The sequence below is a fragment of the Mytilus edulis genome, chromosome 11 (assembly GCF_963676685.1).
Source record: "Mytilus edulis chromosome 11, xbMytEdul2.2, whole genome shotgun sequence".
Taxonomy (NCBI): domain Eukaryota; kingdom Metazoa; phylum Mollusca; class Bivalvia; order Mytilida; family Mytilidae; genus Mytilus; species Mytilus edulis.
The window spans coordinates 78,801,197-78,823,725 of NC_092354.1; the positions used below are offsets into that span (position 1 = coordinate 78,801,197).

The window sequence follows — 22,529 nt, forward strand, 5'->3', positions numbered from 1 at the left end:
GACTCTTTTCATAGCAGAGAAGCCTCTTTCACACACAGCACTAGACAGAGGAAAAGAAAGAAGCAGCTCTAGTACCAAGATCATATTAATAAATCTTCTTTTCAGATCAGGGTAAATAAAAAAGTTCTCAACAGCCACTGTTGCCTTGTGTCTCCCCATATATGCCTTAAAATCTTTTCATTCCCCGTTTTGGTCCATGATTGCATCTAAATTACATCCATTTCTTTCCAGAATTTCATGGAAATTCTCTAATAGGTATGCCATCTCTTCATTCCCATAAGTGGCTAGATCATTTCTATCTTGTGGCCATTAACTAAAAGGAAGAATGAGTGATGCTGCCTTAAGTACTGGGTCTTTCTCCATGGGTTCAAAACTGTTGTCCAGAGCAGCAACAATCAAGTCAACTATTACTTGTTTCTGTCTTGTAAAATCTTTACAATGTTCACGTTTGAAAGTTGAATGTCTTTATATGTACTGTTCTGGGAATCTAAAGTAGCAAGAAAATTTGTCAACTCTTTGCCATTTACAGTTTTTAGTTCAATCAAAGACAGATTTGCAGTAGAAATTGCATCAAACATTGCTGACAGGGTCAGGTAATCTTGCTGAAATTTTAAACTAAGAACACTGAGTACTTTTAAAATGTCAAGGAAAAATAATACTATGTACAGAAACTTGTAATGTTTGAGATTTTTGCTGATAAAGGTAGCTCTACCTTGGACTTCTGCAGATCCAGACCTAGACTCCCGAATATGTACAAAATGTGCTAACAATACTCTGAACTCTCTAATCAAGACTTCAAGGGCCTTGTGAATGTGTGGCAGCCATCTTGTACCAGCAAGTTTTGTGGGCTTTAACACCTTTTCTTCTAAAGCCTCACCTATCTGCCTTAACTCTCGTAAGGCCTTTGGTGAGTATTGATAGTGCTTATACAAATACTGCAGTAAATCCTGTATTTCTTTCATATGCTTGTGGTTTTTGATTGCACTATTTGCTTCCAACTCAAGCCTGTGTGCTATACAGTGTGTTATAACTAAATGTGGAACATCACGTTTAATCAAAGTGGCTATACCACAACGGCATCCTAAATTTACAGAGGCTCCATCCGAACCAAACCCAATCAATTTATCCTTCCAAATGGGTATCCCATTCCTAGTGAAGGCCCCCTCAATTTCTTTCAGAATCCCCTGGGCATCTGCTTTTTCTACATCTTTTATACTAAAGTAGTGGTTAACTGGCCCTCCGTTTTCAACAAATCTCAGATAAATCAATTCATTTTCTGTGACAGAAGAGTCTGTAGCTCCATCAATCAGAATTGAATAAAAGTGCAAATCATTCTCTATTTGCATCTTCACACCTTTGAATAAGTCTTCATATATATACTGGATAAATCTGAAAATATCAGGGATGATAGTGTGTGAAAAAAACACATCTATAAAAAAAGGAGATGTGGTATGATCGCCAATGAGACAACTCTCTAATTCTCTGACTAAAGTTATTCACTTGTATTAAAGCATAACAGCAATTAATGATTGATCAGTAATATTGGGTATTGTAAGGTATATTAGTTTAGCAAGCATGATCATACTAAAATAAATAATTAAATCATATACATGCATGAATTGAAAGCATAAATAAAAGCTGCAAGGAAAAGTGCAAGTAGAAGCAGGCATATTATCAGAAGGCTGCTGTAGTGCAAACTGGTACATTGTGAAGATGAGGATGAGGATTAATATACTAGTACATGTATACAAAGTAAAACTTGCAGTATAAAAATCTTATTACAATATATTTACTAAAATTTCAAATAATTGAGTAATTCAGTTTACCTTCTACAAGCATTATCAGATCTATACAAATTTCCCATGTCTAGACCATTAACCTCAATCAATCTTGGAAAGTCTGTAAAGGGCTTTTCATGCTTGCAAATAAAGTAGGCAGTGGTGATTAGTTTCTTGATTTTGTCTTCCTTTTCCTTTTCCATTTTCCTAACACAGGACAAAAGAGGCCCAGACTGAGAGGAACTACAACTTCCAGATGCGGCTGCCTCAATTTTTTTCATTTCATCTGATTTTTTCTTCTCCTCACATTTCCTGTGTGAATTGCATTTCCTGTGTGAATTGCTTTTCCAGTGAGCAATTAATGTATCTTTTCTGAAAGCACTTGTTACTATGAACATAGAGCAATTTCTATCTGCTAAATCAGGATAGTTGTTACACGTTTGGCATATCATAGTTTTTGATTTTGACTCATCAACCTTCCCATCATCGTCCGTATGAACAGCATATTTCAACCCAAGGAATTCCTCTTCTTAGCTCGGTAAATACGTCCTCTGTCTTTTAAGCTCGTATTCTTTCTTCCTTTCTTTATACTTTTCTTCGTCTTTTGTTTTTTTCTTTTTCCCAGATGTAGTGAAACCAAATTTTTTTAAGTCCATGATTGTATCGAAGGGGTTTGTTTATAAAATGTCCGTCTCAGTCAATATTGTTATTTTAATCTCAAAGCTGAGTTCCGTATCTTTAAAGCGCATAACTGATAAAGTTTCTCCACTGGCGGTTGTTCTAAATGATCGGAGGAAGATTCAGTAGTAAGAGTGTCGATGACTGGTTTACGTTTACAGAATGTGTTTTTTCTATGACGAAGTATATGACAAGACAACAGTTTAAATTTATTATCGATTGATTTTGTAATCTTATAACAGGTCAAATTAAATAACATTTTTAAAACCTTATTGATTAACGAATTTCGTTTGATCATTAGAGTGGGATTTAAATTATTTTCTACAGATTATTTTACTTGTCCCATCGGACAAGCTCTACTGGGGTTTTACTTGTCCGCCCCTTTTTACCTCTGGTAGCGGACAATCGGACAAGCGTTAAAGCCTCGTTCTAATGTCATAAAGTCAAAGATCAAAATTAAATATATCAAAATCTTTTTCTCAGGTTCGATTCAGGACAACGAAGATTGTTCGTATTACAAGAATATCAATAAGCCCAGTGGTGTCTATATTATACAGCCAGAGGGCGTTAGCAATGGTTTGTTAGTATACTGTGATATGGATAGAGGTAGTAGCGGATGGATAGTAAGTATAAGTTTGAACAATGTTGAATAAAATAAAATTAAAATTGAGAATGGAATTAAATTATGATGTTCCTGTTTATCGCAAAGAAATATTAGTCTTCGTTTTTATTATCTGAACATTGTTTATCAAAAATAGAAATCACAAAAGTACAGAACTCTGAAGAAAATTCAAAATGGAAAGTCCCTTTATCAAATGGCAATATCCATCGCTCAAACACTTCAAACGAATGAACATCAACTTTTACTCGCTTGAGATTGAAAATTATCGCTAGAAACTAAGGAGGCACGTGACTTTGCTATGGAATTGACATGAAATTGACAACGTCGTCATAGGTAAAATAGCGATAAACAGATTATCATTGGTCCTCTCAACTCGATTGCTTTTCTCGCTTTCGCCGTACCGCCTCAAGCGAAAATATCAATCTCGTTGAGATGATCAACGATAATCCATAAATATCTACGTCCCCTTATATTTATATAGAAAAAAGTATATATTAAGTAAAAAAGAAAGATAAGAATATAAACACTATAATAGAACAATAACACAAGACAGTTAAATATCTAAATCTAAAACGAGAGGCTTGCTGACAAATTCTGCTTTCAAGAGCGGGGAAATATCATATTGAACGAGATATGACTGTAAATATAAAACAAGAAGATGTGGTATGATTGCATATGCGACACCTCTCCACAATGAACCAAATGACTCAAAAGTTCACAACTATAGGTCATCGTACTGCTTCAACAAGGAACAAAGCCCATACCGCATATTTAGCTATAAAAGGCTCCGAAATGACAAATGTGAAACAATGCAAAGTCTGTTTCTATAATGAATTTTAGACGATATATATTTCTTTTTCAAATCCTCACAGGAACACTGTTATAATGTATTGTCGTTGCTAAAAAAAATGTCATAGAAATAATAAGTTAATTGTATTTTTATCCATATTTGTAGGTAATTCAGAATCGATATGACGGTTCCGTTAACTTTTACGAGACATGGAATCAGTATAAAGAAGGATTTGGAAGCTTATCAGGAGAATTTTGGTTAGGTAAAGTGTATATTCTAGTTGGGGTTAAATGCAACTCTGAACTAAGCTATATAATGGCGACCATTTTTTAATTGCTGGATAAAGCAAGTTAACTCTGAGAACTAACTTTGAGTAACTATAAGTTTTCTTGTGATTGGTGCATATCTTGTTACTGTCCTAGTACAGACTATCTTTAAAATTAAGACCATTTCAAAATATAATATGAGTTATCTTGGTGTAATCAGGGGTTAACAGAATTTTCAACAACGGTGTAAAATTCCCTACACCCCTGATTACACCAAGATAACGTATTTATTTCTTATGAACAATTCCTTTACTCATTTTGAAATCAGGATGTAAAATTAAAAAAAGGTAACGAAAAATTTCCAGCGTAACATTTTTAAACGTCGATGTTGCTGCGCAGTCAAGTACTTTTTTCTTCCTTTTGGAAAAATTCAGAAAATTCTTGTGTTCTTTTGAGTTTTCCGGAATTTTTTTTCACATTCTATTATCATTTATTTTTTGACATTTTATTTTTTTGAAATTTTTTGGGGAAATTTTATTTATTCCGGAATGTACAAGGGTTGAGTATTATTTACACCGGTGTAATTAACCAATCACATTGCAGTATTTTTGCTGCATAAGAAATAACACCATTTATTTACTTTAAAAAAATGGAGGCAGATATTTAACGAATAATCTAAACTAAGAAACCAAACAATATCATGGAAAAACATTGCATAAAACACTACCCAAAGGCCACACCATTCAACCAAAAACGGAAGGTGATCTTATTCTTCTCAAAGTGTAAGCAGATCCTGCTCCACATGTGGTACCCTTCAAATAATATCGTATCACACAGTGGTAGAATCTATTTTTTATATCGAGCCTCTAAATATAATTTTATATAAGTGAATCAAAACCAAAAAATCTATGTATTGATTAACAAACAATCGTTCTTATTGACCGTATAATCAACATTTTAAAATTAATTATATATTTATACTTAGTGTGTTGCACTGACTTTGGCTAACTCAGCTGTGTATTTTTATGTGCGTGTATTTAGGTTATTTTATGTAATGTATCCGTTTTTATTCTGTAGTTAGTCACCACTTCAGTTTTATCATGTATATCTATAATATTGTCATTTTATACTGTTTGCAAACGTATGATTTGTTTCTAGATAATAAGGATGTTCTTGTCCCAGGCGGATAACCCTGGCCGTATTGGTCACAACCTTTAAGATTTTTTCCAATCCCCTTCCCTTTCATGAATGTGACCTACCGAATTACCGGTTACCGGTTTGTTATAACATAAGCAACACGAAGGGTGCCACATGTTCAGCAGGATCTGCTTACCCTTCCGGAGCACCTGAAATCACCCCTAATTCTTGGTGAGGTTCGTGATTCTTGTTCTTTAGTTTTCTATGATGTGTCGTGTGTTTTATTGTTTGTCTGTTTGACTTCTCTCATTTTTAGCCATGGCGTTGTCAGTTTATTTTCAATTTATGAGTTTGACTGTCCTTCTGGTATCTTTCGTCTCCCTTTTTTGGTCCTCATTGATCTTCAACTTTGTTCTTGTTTTGGCTTTCAATCTTTTTCATCAGAGCGTCACTGATTCGTCTCGTGTGGACGGGACGCACGTCTGACGTATTAAATTTTTAACTTGGTACCTTTTGTTGACTATTATTTCTATATTTTCTCCCATTTATTTGTATTGTAGTCTTGTCATGTAATGTTGTTATTTTAATGTTATAATTAACATTGTCATTAAAGCAGGAGGTTTGGCTTGCCACAAAACCAGGTTCAACCAACCATTTTTTCTTAAAATGGCCATTATTATAATATAGTTCGTTTCTGTTGTGTTGCACTTTAATGTTGTGTTTCTGTTATGTCGTAGTTCTCTTATATTTGATGCGTTTTCCTCAGTTTTAGTTTGTAAACCGGATTTGGTTTTTTTTCTTAATTGATTGATGAATTTCGAACAGCGGTATACTATTGTTGCCTTTTTTAGTCTCATATTGATTGTTAATCCAGGCAGGTCAGAAAACTATGTAACCCATTTTTGTTGGCGGTTTGTTTTATAAAAAAAAAAAACAAAAAACAAAGAAAAGACTTATTATTAGATGGGATAAAACTTTATTTTTAAATTGGTTGTAAATGAGTATTACGTGTGGGCGGAACTTTAAAAAAATCATGTTTCATCAAATAGTTAATAAACGTTGGAGGATCAAATGCACAGTAAATCCATAAGCTATATTATAATGTCGATAAGTTTGCAAAGACTATTGCATAATAATTGTTTATAGGTTAATTTTCCTTCATATTTACTGAAAAGCTAAAACAAGATTCTTTTTATTCGCCAGGCAATGATAACCTCCACACGCTTACTTATTCGAATAAGTACATGCTACGTGTAGACCTAACAGATAACTTGGGTAACACGAGATATGCTGAGTACAACATCTTCAGAGTATCTGACGAGGCAGACAAATACAGACTGATTATTGGAGAGTACCAAGGCAATGCTGGTAAGTATGAGGAAACAGGGAGTTAAAGTACAGTAAATTCGGATATTGCATTTTTTTCAAAACAAGACAAGAAAACAAGACGAAGAAGTAAGATTAATTGTAACGATTTCTAAAAATAGCATTGAGATACATGTATCATACACCATTATGCTATATCATTTTTATAGTTCTTATAATGCCGATGATAACCAAGTCCCATTATTCACATTAATAAAAAAAACACCCAATAATTTCTTAATTAACATGCACTGTTTAACTTTTTTTTTTAAAGACTGTTATAAAAGATTAATGGCATGTTTCAATGCATATGTTATAATTAAAAAAATGATCTAAATGGGGTTTACAAGCAATTGAATATGGAAATAGAATGATAACTCAAAATATAAAGAAATAATTGACCATTGTTTGCTTAACGTCTTGGAGAAAACCGTTAATTGATGTTGAAGATGAGAAAAAAATACTACAATAGATGTGTCTTGTTATTGGGGTTTCCGAAATGGAGATCTTAATATTTTGACTGTCTCCGGAAATGAAGAGTTAATGTTTGTGTTTCTTTGTTACAATGACATGGCTCTGTAGTTATACATCTCGTCATTGTGTTATTGACCATGGTAAATGTTTGCATAGCTATTTTTGTATAGTGAGTAAGATAAAAGCGCAATGTTGACTGCTGTACTTCTATTTTTTGTTTTTTAGAGTGAGGTTAAGCTAGCTATAGCTACTCTAGAAAATGCCTTTAGCACGTCGGGAGTTGACAGTTGTTGTCCATTCGTTAATGTGTTTGAGTCTTTGATTTTGCAATTTGATTATGGGATTTCCGTTTTGAATTTCATGCAGAGTTCAGTATTGTTGTGATTTAAGGTAGATCATAAGTAAAGACTTTTTGAGACAGAATTTTTTTTAAATTTGCCAAAATGAAGATTTTTCTATGCTTTTTTCAAAAATATAATGGAAAATATAGGTCACCGTGCTATTTTTCAAGCTTTTAGTCGCTGAAAATTGCCTAAATTTGGTTAGATTGTTCATGCAAATACACATTTGTGTGCATAAAAAAATTCTTTGAGAGAGAATTTTGAAATGAATTGTGAGAAGACAGGTTTTACTATATGTTTTAAGAAAATAAAAAGAAAAAATGGGGTCACCGAACTTGTTTCTTGCTACTAGAAAAATAAAAAAAAAATCCCTATTAGTCCAGTATAATCTTTTGCTAAAAGAGTTATCTCCCCTTAAATGGTTCATTTGAAAAAAATGATTCTAAAAAACAAACAGAAATGATATTTGTTTAAATATTTTGAATAATACAATAAACCAGTGTAACCATTACATTGCAAAGCTGTCTCAAAATTTGCCGATTTGAGCAAATAGCAAATAAGTTTTAAATAAGTTCAATTACATAATCCCTTAAAGAGAGAGAGGAAATATGATCGTGATGCCTTAACGAGTTGTTCCTTAGTATCTCTTATACCTTCTGAAAGCGTGACCTTTTCTATGCAAGAGGCATCGCACCCAACAGCTCAAATGTGACAAGAAATGACTGTATTTATATTCAGCACATTCAGATGGACTTACTTATTTCTATCCTCCAGAAAATAGGCGCAAAATAGTTTAATGACTCCAAATATGACTCCAAGTATCTGACAAAAAAATAGAAATAAAAACAAAGCAAACGAACATATTTAGGGAAATTATCTTTATCTTTTTGTATTCATTTTTATTTTATTTGGGCAATAATACTGTTTTCGCATTGGTTTACAAAACACAGAATAATGAATATATAGTGCCAAAAAGTTCGCCAAAGAATTAAACATAGAGCAAACAAATGACTTGAGTTATCAATGATATGTTCATAATTATAAATTAACTGTTAACAAAATTTAGAATTTTTGAAATAATAAGGCTTTTCTACCTCAGGAATAGATTACCTTAGCTGTATTTGGTAAAACCTTGAGGAACTTTTTGTCCTCATTGCTCTTCAAATTTGTACTTTATCTGAACTTTTTAATAATTTGAATCGAGCGTCACTGGTGAGTCGTTTGTAGACGAGACGCGCGTCACGCGTAAATTAAAATTTCAATCCGGGTATCTATGATGAGTTTATTTATGAAAAAAGGGAAACTTTGGGTTCTAAAATATAAAGAGTACAGAATATTGGGGAATAATACAAATTATCATATACTTAGGATAAATAACATATGATTTTTACTGTATGATAATAGCATTAAATTAACGTAAATTACATATTTTTCGAATTGGTGCTTAGCGGGCTGATATGAAAAGTTTATCACATGCTTCGATTGTTATCACATGCCTTTCCGTAACGTTATCGCATGGCATTTGGGTGACACTCGGCAAATTACGGAAAATACACCTCAATTCTACGTTTTCAGTGAAAAACATTACAAAGTAGTGTACAAAACAGTTATTTGAATACTGGAATGTAAATTGTGTAAAATAAAAATAATAAAACAAAAAAGCAAACAAACAAACAAGTTATGAAATAAATGCATTTTTAAAATTATCAAACATAATTTAGAAAGTTACTTTTAAAAAGTAGACTTTTCCAAACAGTACTAGTGTTCATTGTTCTTCTCTGTTGAGGCATATGCTAGAAGGATTTCATATCAAATGTACTAAGTTTGAGGTCCGACGTCCATGAACGTTTCGCTCTTTGAACTTCTATTGGGAAACCACGTAAAAGGATCAATATATGAATCTGTTTTTTTTTCCATTGTTGAAGCATATGATAAAAAGATCGTAACATAACATTTGTCATATTGCATGTATTATCAGCCCTCGGTCAACATCAGCCCTCGAACCATGCGGCTCTTGGGCTGAGATTGAACCTAGGGCTGATAATACATGCGGTATGAAAAATGCCATGTAACAATCTGATAGAATAAACAGAGACAATTGGTTATTAAAAAAAACATAAAAAGAATAAAGTATAATGGTCAACACATGTAAAAGTTACTTACATATTTAAAATATGCAAACATGAAGGATACCTGCCAGACGCTCATATACAATTTTTGTTACTATGTAATCAGATTATATTTTTAATTTCAGGAGATGCTATGTATTATAATAACAACCAGATATTTCACACAAAAGATCAAGATTCTACTGTAGGATTTTATGTAGGAGGAGTTTGTTCCCTTGAAAGATATGCTGGCTTTTGGTTTGATAGGTGTACCTGGGCTAATCCGAATGGACGCTTCATTCCAGGTATAGATTCCTGGGAATCTATTCACTGGGTTCCATGGCATAAGACAGTTGGCTTGGCTAAAATTTCAATGAAAATCCGACGAAAATGATGATATAGAAAAAATAGAGAACGTGTGTGTTTCTATATATTGTGGATTATGGATCCATTTAGTGTTGTATACATTGTAGCTTAAATAAAGAATATCTGTATGTTTTATAAAACAATTGTAAAACATATACAGTTGTGATATGTCGAATAAACACAGAGCCAGGACGACTGTATCGCTGGAGTGTCACTTGATATAATTCAATAGCCTTTGTATAAGGGCTATACGATGTTATGTCCACTTAAGAGAAGATATAACAATCATACCAAAGTAAGTTTCTAACATGTTGAAAACCACAGAAGCTAATACGATTTCTGTTATGGTTAATTTGTTCCCGTGACAGATTTGCTGGCTTTTGGTTTCATGGGTGTAACTCATCATTGGCTAATCCGAATAGAAGCTGGCGTCCCGGTATTGAAGGATGGTATTTCAGTTACTGGTTCAGTTTGCTACAAACAGAAGTCGTGTCTAAATTTTTTTAATGAAAATCCGAAGATATTGAAACTGTACAAAATAGAAAACGTGTTTTTTTTATTGTAAGGATGCATTCTGCTATAAGTTGTTTACTTTCAATGTCTAAAAAATGCTGTTAGTTAGATAATATTTCTGAAAGGAACAAAATGATAATGAGCCAATGTTATTTTGTTACTTGTGACCTGTCTTATTTTCAGCCTATTGTTTCCTGCAAAGCCAAAACGTTTTGATCTAGCAGGATGTTTTGCTATTCTAATATACTATCGATGTATTTGTTAAACGTGGATTATAAATTTTTCATGAATTTGGTAGGTTAAAGTGAATTTAAATGTTCAACGAAATAAAATTTACTATAGGCTTGTATGAAGACTTGGCAAAACCAAGAAATAAAATTTACTATAAGCTTGTATGAAGACTTGGCAAAACCAAGAAATCAAATTTCGACAAACCTATAAATATTCCTCATTCCACGATAATTGGTACCCAGGAAAATCAACAAATCAACAGCAATGAGTTTTTTGTATCAAACCACTGATGATTATTGAGCCACTAAGTGTTGTTTACTTCAGATGTCGGCACAAATAAAGATATAGATATCAGAGATGTGTTATGAGTGCTAATGAAAAAACTCTCCACCCAAGTCACAGTTAGTAAAAGTTAAACCAATATAGGTCAAAGTACGATCTACAACCCGTAGCAACATTTGAACAGGAAAACAAACGATCTTATATATATACAAACACTTATGAACCACATCAGCAAACGAAAACTACTGAACATCAGGCTACTGACCTTAGGACAGTTGCCAAAAATACAGCAAACCATTGCAAACACAGTTGTAAAACATATAAAATAGTATAGTTACATCTAGTAGAATGCACACAGAGCACGAAGCTATCGAGTTTTACAATTTTATAGCCTTTGTATAAGGTTGATACGAGGTTATATAGACATTTTTATCACGTGTTAGATTGTGGTTTGTCATTACGTCATCTGATTTGTTTATTACCGAACGTGACTTATTCTAGATTGTGACTGTTTTTCTGAGTGTGAATTCGCATTGCTATAAGACGTGTCACGGTACTTTTCCTTCCCAAATTCATTTCTTTAGTTTTGATGTTATATTTGTTATTGTCATCGGATTCTGTCAAATGTCGTAACGTTTGTAGTTATACATCTTATTTTTTTCTGTTTTATTCGTGTGTTATGTAAAGATAATTGATCATCCAGTTCATTTATTACATTTTAGTTTGGATCAACAATATTTACACTATATATTTGATTTACAGTTTGATTCAGAAGAACACCGACACAGCTAAATAATATAATTAATTATCTAATTACTACTGCAATTTGATATTAATTAGTATTGTAATTCTCACTGTTTATTATAAACGTTAGATAAGTCATACAAATCTAATCTTGAAATTCATCTAAATTCTTTCTTAATTTTGGGAACTCGTTTTAGAAATTATAAATGCGACGTCACTTTGAACGTAACACTGGTTATGGCTAACATGCACGTAAAAGACACCCTTGTAGATTTCGAAAAAGAGTAGGCTAATGCCGCTACAAGGGCAGCACTCGCACCCGCAAAGTGGACAGGGATTAATATAAGTTGTAATAACTTGTTTCCCAATCCACAATAAATAAATATGTTTAAACTAACAAGGCTATGCATTTTTGTATAATTTGTGCTTGTATTGGATTTTATATTTTTGCTCCTTTGGGGCGCTCATTTCAAAATTTGTATTTGTATTTGTATCCGTTTTTATTCTGTAGCTAGTCACCACTTCAGTTTAATCATATATTTCTTTATATAGTCATTTTATAAAATTTACTGTTTGCAAAAGTATGTATTATTCTAAATTCGAAATAATATTAAAGGATGTTCTTGTCCCAGGTGAATAACCCTGGCCGTATTAGTCAAGACTTTTTGAAACTTTTGGTCCTCAGTGCTTTTCAGCTTTGTTCTTGTTTCGGCTTTCAAACTTATTTCATCTGGGAGTCGCTGGTTATTCTTGTGTCGCACGCACGTCTGGCTTATTATAATTTTTTTAACAAAGTACCTTTTGTTGGCTTTTAATCGTTTGTTTCGCTGTCCTATATTTTCTCCCATTTATTTGTATTGTAGTCCTGTCATGTAATGTTGTCATTTTAATGATATAACTAACATTGCCATTGAAGCGGGAGGTTTGGCATGCCACAAAACCAGGTTCAACCCACCATTTTTATCTTAAAATGCCCTGTACCAAGTCAGGGAAAGGGCTATTGTTATATTACAGTTCGTTTTTGTGCGTGTTACATTTTAATGTTGTGTTTTTGTTGTGTCGTAGTTCTCTTATATTTGATGTGTTTCCCTCAGTTTTAGTTTGTAACTCGGATGTTTTTTCTCTATCGGTTTATGAATTTCAAACAGCGGTATACTACTGTTGCCTTTATTGGTTCTCATCTTTCCAAACATTATAATGATAAAGATCAATCATATTGATATTGTCCTGTTTTAATTGTAATAATATATGTATACATAACATTGAAATAAATTTCAATATACGGATTCACAAAAACTTCATTTACTTTGCTGTAATTATTTAGTTAATTAATAAACACATCGAACTGGAATCAGAACTTCTGTTATCAAATGGCATTATTGTTTATCTTGAATAATGTATCTTGCATGACAATTTCACTCTGACGACAAGACAATAACTATCACTCATGATTTGTAAAATCCAAAACTACGCTCATTGGTAACAGTTAATGAAAACCAAATTGTTCTGTCCAAAGACAGAGCCTAGGATTCGTTTGTAGTTCTTTGTTGCTGTATATTATATCTATTTTTTTTATTTATTGCTTTCTACATAAATCGAGTGGTTAAGTCTTCTCGTTTGAATTGTTTTACATTTGTCATTTCGTAGGCCTTTTATACCTTAATCATTTGATAAGATAGACATTTGGCTGTCAGGAATTTGATACCTTTGTTATGAACCTTTGTTATATTGTCATAATGCACGCCTTATTTTAACAAAATGTTCTTGTTTGAACCATTTTACACATTTCGAATTTCTGATATTTTTCACAAAGAACTTCTGGGATTCTTTAACATCCGAAAAAACGTGTAAGATATATTAAGATAAAATACCAGACACAAACAAAAAAATGTATTTATTTTATGACAAGGAGACCAGTTCATTATGTTCTTTTTATAATAAATAGTACATGAATGTTCAGGGCGGGAACAAATTAACAATAAATACAAATATTGGAGGTCATTTATGATTAAGGTAGTTGAACTTTAACTGACACTTGAAAATGAGGATATACCTGACAGGAGTGTTGCTTTGCAACAGGCCAAATACAGACCCCTCAAAGAGTTTTTAAACGCGCAAAGAGCGTGGCATTCTGTATTACCTGGATACAATAATATCGTAAGTCCTTTTGTTATGCTGTCACTCCCATTAATGTACATGTAAACTAACCAATTAAAAAACTCGTCAGTGTTTGATTATGATATGCAAAAAGGAAAAATAAATGTGTTTTATTTTGTGCAGAAGTAAAATATATTTGTTAACAAAAATAAAAAAAAATGTTTAACATGCATCTTATGTCAACGTTCAAGTTTTGACTAGGCCAAGTATAATACTATGATATTATGATTACTTGAAAACAAAATGTAGCTAGGTAGATATTCTGTAGAAACACACCTTAATATAAAAAAAAAAGATTAGTGGTATGATTGCCAATGAGACAAATCTCTACAACAGACCGACATGACACAGATATTTACAACTACAGGTCACTGTGCGGCCTTCAACTATGAACAAAGCCTAAACTAGGTAATTCTTCATCAACTCATATGAGGCTCCCCTTGTTTTATTTATCCTAAATTTCTTACATCATCCATCTGAGGATAATTTCTGTCTGCGTGGTGTTTTTTTTCTTTGTTCGTAAATAATTTCATACACAAACAACTTGTCATTAGCACCACGCTGAAATATTAATCAAATGCAGTAGGTTTTGACAGGTTTTCCTGGGCGACTGAGATGAAGCATAATGTCGACAAATACCTAAAAATATAAGTGTCCTGACAATCTCCTGCCAATATGTCTTACCTTAAAAAAGTTTGTGTATATATAATTAGCCCTCTTACTGTGCTGATTTTAAGAATGTGTGCTATTCTGTTTCAAAATAACAAGTTTGTTTTAAAAGACTGTTATAAAGTTATAGTATATAAATAAATAAACTTAAAAAGCAGAAAAATAAAGGGTCCTTGTGCTTGGTTTTCGAAACATAAGCAAATGAAAATTTGGCAGATTTTTTATATATCAAACATTGGCACATTTTCCCTTCAAACACCTAGAAATAAAAGATACGTTAAGATTTTAAAAAAATGTCTTTTTCAACAATAATAACAAAGTTATAAAAAGATTAGTAGAGGTGAGATTAGTAGAGGTGAGCGGCAAATTGTTTATTGACACCACGTGGATAAAACTAAAGGATTCCGCATATTTGACAAAAAGTAAAAAAAATGTGTAGCGTAAATCCCCGATTAAAGTGTACAGTGAAGAATAGTTCCAGCGGTTGTGAGTCAATCGAAAAAAGGAAACAGTTTTAAATCTTTGCACGCTCTTCGTCATACTTATGTTTTGGAGATACGTTTAAAACACATGAAATTTGTTTTTTCTTTTTATGTGTTTTATTCATATGTTCAAAACTTTCATTGTGTTGAATTAACAATCCTACGAATCGTTGAGCTAGTCTTTTGCACATACCAGTATGACGTCATATGTCCTGTATTAATGTCAAAGGAGTAGGTTCAGAAAGGCCCCTTTTTGGCCCCAAAATATAGCAGTTTTACAAAATTGTTAAAATGTAAATTTTTAGTTATTTATTGGAAAGTAGAATGTTTCTGCTACTTAAATATTGGCTGTTTTTTGGCAAATCAATCCACATATATCGGGTTCTAGCATCATTAGATCATGTTAAAACACTGAAATCTTCACAATTTTAGCATTTTAGTAAACATTTCAGACGGTTTCCGTCTTAAATGAAAGTGGCCGCATTTGTGTTCATTCTTAATATTGAAATGTCAGTTGTATTTGATGATAATACATAACATATATAAATGTTGAGGAAGAACACGGATGCGGCCACTTTCATTTTTGACTTTTATATTTTAGCTTGAATCGGAGCGTTTTTAATGAGTAAATCAGTTAGAATCTTTCACATATTAAGCTATTTGAATATACTGAAATAGACACTAAAGTGTTTTAAAAGTGTCCAAAATCTTTCGTCAGACGAACCTGAAATTTGAAGCCAAAATTGGCCCTTACCGGACCTACTCCTTTTAACAATAGGAAATTTAGTAAGCTTCCGAATGTAATAGAATTTGACAAAACGAAGATTTTCAGGTGAAAAGTGTGAGTGTTTTGTATACCATTGAAGAAATCTAAGATGTACGTTTCCATGAACGAAATGTACATCGTATCGTCTTAACCTTTGAAAATAATCAAAGATCTATCGAATAGCCAATGGAAATGTCGCAATATCTTCTCATGATGCTGAATAAACCAATCACATTAACGCATATTTTCATTTCATTTTTTCGTATCACTCTCAGTATAAATGTAATACGAACAATAGTTCATCATGCAAGAAATAGATAATAGGCCACAATCATTTCTTAAGATTTCACTTGTTTTAAATATGCTATTAGTTGGAACCGAAATTCAAATCCATTGAGGTATTGAAACCCATGAGGAGCAGCTACACGAATACACACGAGAACACAAACAGTGGGGAAACATACTCCTCTGTAAGGTATTGAAACCCCTGAGGAGCAGCTACACGAGAACACAAACAGTGGGGAAACATACTCCTCTGTAAGGTATTGAAACTCCTGAGGAGAAGCTACACGAGAACACAAACAGTGGGGAAACATACTCCTCTGTAAGGTATTGAAACCCCTGAGGAGAAGCTACACGAGAACACAAACAGTGGGGAAACATACTCCTCTGTAAGGTATTGAAACCCATTAAAAGCAGCTACACGAGAACACAAACAGTGGGGAAACATACTCCTCTGTAAGGTATTGAAACCCCTGAGGAGAAGCTACACGAGAACACAAACAGTGGGGAAACATACTCCTCTGTAAGGTATTGAAACCCATGAGGAGCAGCTACACGAGAACACAAACAGTGGGGAAACATACTCCTCTGTAAGGTATTGAAACCCCTGAGGAGCAGCTACACGAGAACACAAACAGTGGGGAAACATACTTCTCTGTAAGGTATTGAAACCCCTGAGGAGCAGCTACACGACAACACAAACAGTGGGGAAACATACTCCTCTGTAAGGTATTGAAACCCCCGAGGAGCAGCTACCAGAGAACACAAACAGTGGGGAAACATACTCCTCTGTAAGGTATTGAAACCCCTGAGGAGCAGCTACACGAGAACACAAACAGTTGGGAAACATACTCCTGTGTAAGGTATTGAAACCCCTGAAGAGCAGCTACACGAGAACACAAACAGTGGGGAAACATACTCCTCTGTAAGGTATTGAAACCCATGAGGAGCAGCTACACGAGAACACAAACAGTGGGGAAACATACTCCTCTGTAAGGTATTGATACCCCTGAGGAGCAGCTACACGAGGACAGAAACAGTGGGGAAACATACTCCTCTGTAAGGTATTGAAACCCCTGAGGAGCAGCTACACGACAACACAAACAGTGGGGAAACATACTCCTCTGTAAGGTATTGAAACCCCCGAGGAGCAGCTACACGACAAAACAAACAGTGGGGAAACATACTCCTCTGTAAGGTATTGAAACCCATGAGGAGCAGCTGCACGAGAACACAAACAGTGGGGAAACATACTCCTCTGTAAGGTATTGAAACCCCTGAGGAGCAGCTACACGAGAACACAAACAGTGAGGAAACATACTCCTCTGTAAGGTATTGAAACCCCTGAGGACCAGCTACAAGAGTACACACGAGAACACACGAGAACACAAACAGTGGGGAAACATACTCCTCTGTAAGGTATTGAAACCCCTGAGGAGCAGCTACACGAGAACACAAACAGTGGGGAAACATACTCCTCTGTAAGGTATTGAAACCCCTGAGGACCAGCTACAAGAGTACACACGAGAACACACGAGAACACAAACAGTGGGGAAACATACTCCTCTGTAAGGTATTGAAACCACTGAGGAGCAGCAACACGAGAACACAAACAGTGGGGAAACATACTTCTCTGTAAGAATCGATTCCAGATTTTACCCAACTACCGTTTGTTGTCTCATGTAAGTGAAGAGCACTAAATATCCATACTGCAAAATACAGTTTAGGAAATATATATTCATGTGATAGACAATCCCTATATTTGGCCCTTTTTTTTTTTTACTTTTTTTGGATTCGAGCTTCACTGATGAGTCTTTTGTAGACGAAACGCGCGTCTGGCGTATATATAAAATTTAGACCTGGTATCTATGATGAGTTTAGTTATTATACCGCTGAGTGTTGTCAGTAGCAATAGCTATTTAATTGAATCTTGAAGTGAATTAAATCAACCGAAGTCTTCCTCATTACAACATGTACAATGTCAACCGACAGTAATCATTTATCACGAACTGTGAAATTATAAACATCAGTAAAACGTATATTATGGAAATCGTCTCAACAGTTAAAGGTCTCGTTCTTCATGCGGAAACACTCAATAATTAATAGTGTAAACTTTGGAACACATGGGTTATACTTTGATTCATATACATGGTGGATTTAGACACTTTTAGACCTCTATATGCAACTAAATATTAAAGAACAACTACGAAAATATTACTTATATAAAATCTATTTTTGAGGTCTTGAGTGTCATTTGGATTTACAAGCAAAATCTTATTTAAGTTGTAAAATACTTTTAAAGATTGTTTATGTAAAATATCACATCATATGATACTAACATTTCGGTATGTTTGGGAACAGCTTAGCCAAACTAACTATTTGTTTTATTAGACTTTTCGTCGGAGTAAAGATTAATTGGTATTATGCTGAAACTGCTAAAATTGAAATAGGAAAGTTTATGACGTATCAGAATATGAAAATAGCATCGTCCGTTAGCTCCAAAGAAGTACACAGTGATAGTTCTCATGTGGAATGTAGTCTGCGGTTACTCAGTAAAGATGACATTTGTGTCTCCAGTTATAATACAGTAACACGCACGTGTTTGTTGTATACTTCCGGTTGCTCTCCGTCATTCAAGGAATCAAGTACTGGGACGTTGTTAATACGTAGAGATCTGTCAGGTAAGTCTTTATTATTCACAAAAACAACAATTAGAGTCATTGTATTTTCTTTAATAATTTGTCATCGCCTTGATGTCTCTACTTGTGTTGTAAATATTCAACGCATTTTTTTGTCATTGCAAAAAGGAGGGACATTGTTAAGATATTCGTTAGAAAAAAAGGGATGTGCGTGTTTCGAAATGGATATTCAGGTAAGGTAAGAACTGAGAAGTGCTAATCTTGAGCAAGACGGGATGTAAACAAATAATCTGCTTCACAAAATTGAGGGCATAATGTCGTCAAAAGTGAAAAGAATATTTCGCTCGGGTAGTAAGATATACTTTTTATTTATGGTTCCAAGCTAAGGGGTAAGATACAACATTTAGTTATAAGGGACTTTTTACTAATTGTGAGCCAAATTGAAACAGTTTCTGGCCATTTGTACCATTTTAAATAATTTCTTTCATGGCTGATACCAAGTGCATGATAAATGTTTTATAATTTAACTGCAATTTTTAATTCATATAATGAGATTCAGTATCGATTCTGTACAGTTGAATATTTGTTAAAATAATTTCATGTTGCGCCAATTTGGTCCAAAGTCGACCATACCCATAGGGGTTTGACCAGGATTGTGCAATTCTCTTATCATGGTCATGTTGTTCTGTGGAAGCATAATCATTTATTTGTGATATGTGCCTTTCAACAATGATGGATTTGACAGCTACATCTTGTTATAGCTTTATCAACAATTGCACAAAATCAGCCCAACTTATATACGTTAAAGTTTTTATTTATATGCAATTCACTAAACCCCGTATTACCTTTGCACTATTTGAGTGTTAACCATTTTAAAATTCAATATATATTAACGTGAGTTTTGTCTAACAGAGCTATAATCCATTTTTCTTATTCGAGTTGTAAAAGTAAAAAAAATAATACCGAACTCCGAAGAAAATTTTAAACTGAAAGTAAAAAGATCAAACTCATCAAAGGAATGGATAACTGATAAATGTTACTATAGATAAATGAGTTTGTTATAAAGCATGAACAATTTTGATGCTTAAGTTTTTATATTTGTTCATGACGTCAACAATATTTAAGTTTGGATTGCCCTCCAGACAGTACATTATTCCAAGCAGTTAACTCCTCTAACATTGCTGTTAAGATTTGTATCGATAATGGCTATTAAAAAGTTTCGTCTTAGCATATATTCACCAAGTCAACCTGCTGTTGATGATGTGTGCAGAAGTCATGTCGTTCAATGAACTTTTAAAATGTGTTTATTGGATTTATCAATTACAGAAAAGTAGTAAAAATTGTAAATTTCCACCTCATATAGCAAGATACATAATTTACAAAACAAATAAGCCATACTAAAACCACGAACAGACATTTGATAATAAATGTGTCATTTCCAATAATACCTCATCTCTTTTTCTAAATCGATATATTAAACGCTTAAAATAAAAAAAAAAAAAAAAAAAAAAAAAACGAAAACAAGAACATACATTGTACTGAGCTCATTTTTAATTTTTTTTCTAGTTACAAGCAAAACAGCAGTGGTAAGAATTTTTGTCCACCCTATAATAAATCAATAAATAATGATAAACATGTATAAGTAATACATTATAGACGACGAATGCTTCAGGTGGAGCAAGATCTGCGTAGCCTTCCAGAACACCTGAGATCAACGCAAGACTTTTGACAGGTTGCATTTTTCTCCAATTCTTTAAGTTCTGTAGACTGTAGTATGTTTTTTCGTTGTTTTATTGAACTTCCTAGTCGTGGTACTTTTTATTTTTACATGTGGTATATTCAGCCTCCTCTGAGTTTCATAAAGTCCAATTTGAAAATTAAAAGTGTCAAGATATTTTTTTTCAGGGTTGATTCAGGACAACGAAGATTGTTCGTACTACAAAAATATGAATAAGCCTAGTGGTGTCTATTCAATACAGCCGGAGGGTGTTAGTACTGGTATGATGGTATACTGTGATATGAGTACAGATGGTGGCGGCTAGATAGTAAGTATTAGTCTGTTTACTAGAGATGTCTATACAATACAGCCAGGGGGTGTTAGTACTGGTATGATGGTATACTTTGATATGGATACAGATGGTGGCAGCTGGATAGTAAGTATTAGTCTGTTCACAAGTGATGTCTATACAATACAGCCAGAGGGTGTTAGTACTGGTATGATGGTATACTGTGATATGGATACAGGTGGTGGTGGCTGGATAGTAAGTATTAGTCTGTTTACTAGAGATGTCTATACAATACAGTCAGGGGGTGTTAGTACTGGTATGATGGTATACTGTGATATGGATACAGGTGGTGGCGGCTGGATAGTAAGTATTAGTCTGTTTACTAGAGCTGTCTATACAATACAGCCAGAGGGTGTTAGTATTGATATGATGGTATACTGTTTTATGGATACAGATGGTGGCGGCTGGATAGTAAGTATTAGTCTGTTCACTAGTGATGTCTATACAATACAGCCAGAGGGTGTTAGTACTGGTATGATGGTATACTGTGATATAGATACAGGTGGTAGCGGCTGGATAGTAAGTAGCAGTCTGTTCACAAGTGATGTCTATACACTACAGCCAGAGGGTGTTAGTACTGATATGATGGTATACTGTGATATGGATACAGGTAGTGGCGGCTGAATAGTAAGTATTAGTCTGTTCACTAGTGATGTCTATACAATACAGCCAGAGGGTGTTAGTATTGATATGATGGTATACTGTTTTATGGATACAGGTGGTGGCGGCTGAATAGTAAGTATTAGTCTGTTCACTAGTGATGTCTATACAATACAGCCAGAGGGTGTTGCCACTGGTATGATGGTATACTTTGATATGAGTACAGATGGTGGCGGCTGGATAGTGAGTATAAACTTCAAGAAATCATGTTCACATTTATTAAAAAGAAATATCAGTCTTCGTTATTGTTATTTGAACATTGTTTATCAAAATAGTGCAATGTTAATCGAATTATTGAACAAAAATATTCCATTGACAATTAAATTTGTATTCTAGACCTTGAAACAACATACGAATTTGTCACAAACAATTCTGTAAATATTTAATATCGCAAAACACTCTTTCCCCCTACTTGAATCCAGATTAATAACAACTACTTGGGATATACCTCTACCAGTGAACTGTTGGACCCGACTATTTTAGCTGCACATCATCTTGTACTTAAATACTGGCATGCCTGTAATTCAGTGGTTGTCGTTTGTTTATGTGTTACATATTTGTTTTTCGTTCATTTTTTTTACATAAATAAGGCCGTTAGCTTTCTCGTTCTTGTTTTAAATTGTCTTATCCGGGCATTTTATAGCTCACTATGCGGTATTGGCTTTGCTCATTGTTGAAGGCCGTACGGTGACCTATAGTTTTTAATGTCTGTGCTATTTTGGTCTTTTGTGGATGGTTGTCTCATTGGTAATCATACCACATCTTCCTTTTTATATTAAAAACATTTCAAGTGACTCATTTTCTTAGATTTGTTTTAGTATTAGAAAACAATTTAGAAAAGACAAAACTATTTAGAAATAACATATACATAAAGCTTTGTTTATTATCCAATATAGACTCTTTACTCTATCAGATTATATTTATGTAGAATATTTTCAATTGTTTTTCTGATGATTCTAACAAAGAGTTCTTTTGTACATTTCACAAACTTTCTTTCATCGATGTCTTGATTAAAATATTACAGTTTTTTTTCATGAAAATGTCTTTTCATTTATCTATGACTGATAAATGTAATTGGTTATGTCTTTGTAAAAGCATTGTTTCGCATTGAAA

General features: G+C 33.5%; 2 protein-coding genes across 2 annotated transcripts; one reads left to right on the plus strand and one right to left on the minus strand.

Moving 5' to 3' along the window:
- Positions 1 to 407: 407 nt before the first annotated feature.
- On the minus strand, positions 408 to 2,176 carry LOC139494616 (zinc finger protein 862-like). The gene is made up of 2 exons (XM_071282774.1): positions 1,827 to 2,176; positions 408 to 1,389 (listed from the first exon to the last, which is right to left on the minus strand). The coding sequence occupies exons 1-2, from the start codon at positions 2,174 to 2,176 to the stop codon at positions 408 to 410; spliced, it is 1,332 nt and encodes a 443-aa protein (XP_071138875.1).
- Positions 2,177 to 2,562: 386 nt separating this feature from the next.
- Positions 2,563 to 9,953, plus strand: LOC139494617 (angiopoietin-related protein 7-like). The gene is made up of 5 exons (XM_071282775.1): positions 2,563 to 2,584; positions 2,940 to 3,079; positions 4,034 to 4,130; positions 6,475 to 6,639; positions 9,706 to 9,953. The coding sequence occupies exons 1-5, from the start codon at positions 2,563 to 2,565 to the stop codon at positions 9,951 to 9,953; spliced, it is 672 nt and encodes a 223-aa protein (XP_071138876.1).
- The last annotated feature ends 12,576 nt before the right edge of the window (positions 9,954 to 22,529 follow it).

Coding starts and splice junctions, on each gene's coding strand:
- LOC139494616 (XM_071282774.1), bottom strand. CDS start 2,176: ATGTTCATAGTAACAAGTGCTTTCAGAAAAGATACATTAATTGCTCAC. Junction 1,390..1,826: donor TCTGATAATGCTTGTAGAAG/GTAAACTGAATT, acceptor TGATATTTTCAG/ATTTATCCAGTATATATATG.
- LOC139494617 (XM_071282775.1), top strand. CDS start 2,563: ATGATCGGAGGAAGATTCAGTA. Junction 2,585..2,939: donor GATCGGAGGAAGATTCAGTA/GTAAGAGTGTCG, acceptor TCTTTTTCTCAG/GTTCGATTCAGGACAACGAA. Junction 4,131..6,474: donor ATCAGGAGAATTTTGGTTAG/GTAAAGTGTATA, acceptor TTTATTCGCCAG/GCAATGATAACCTCCACACG.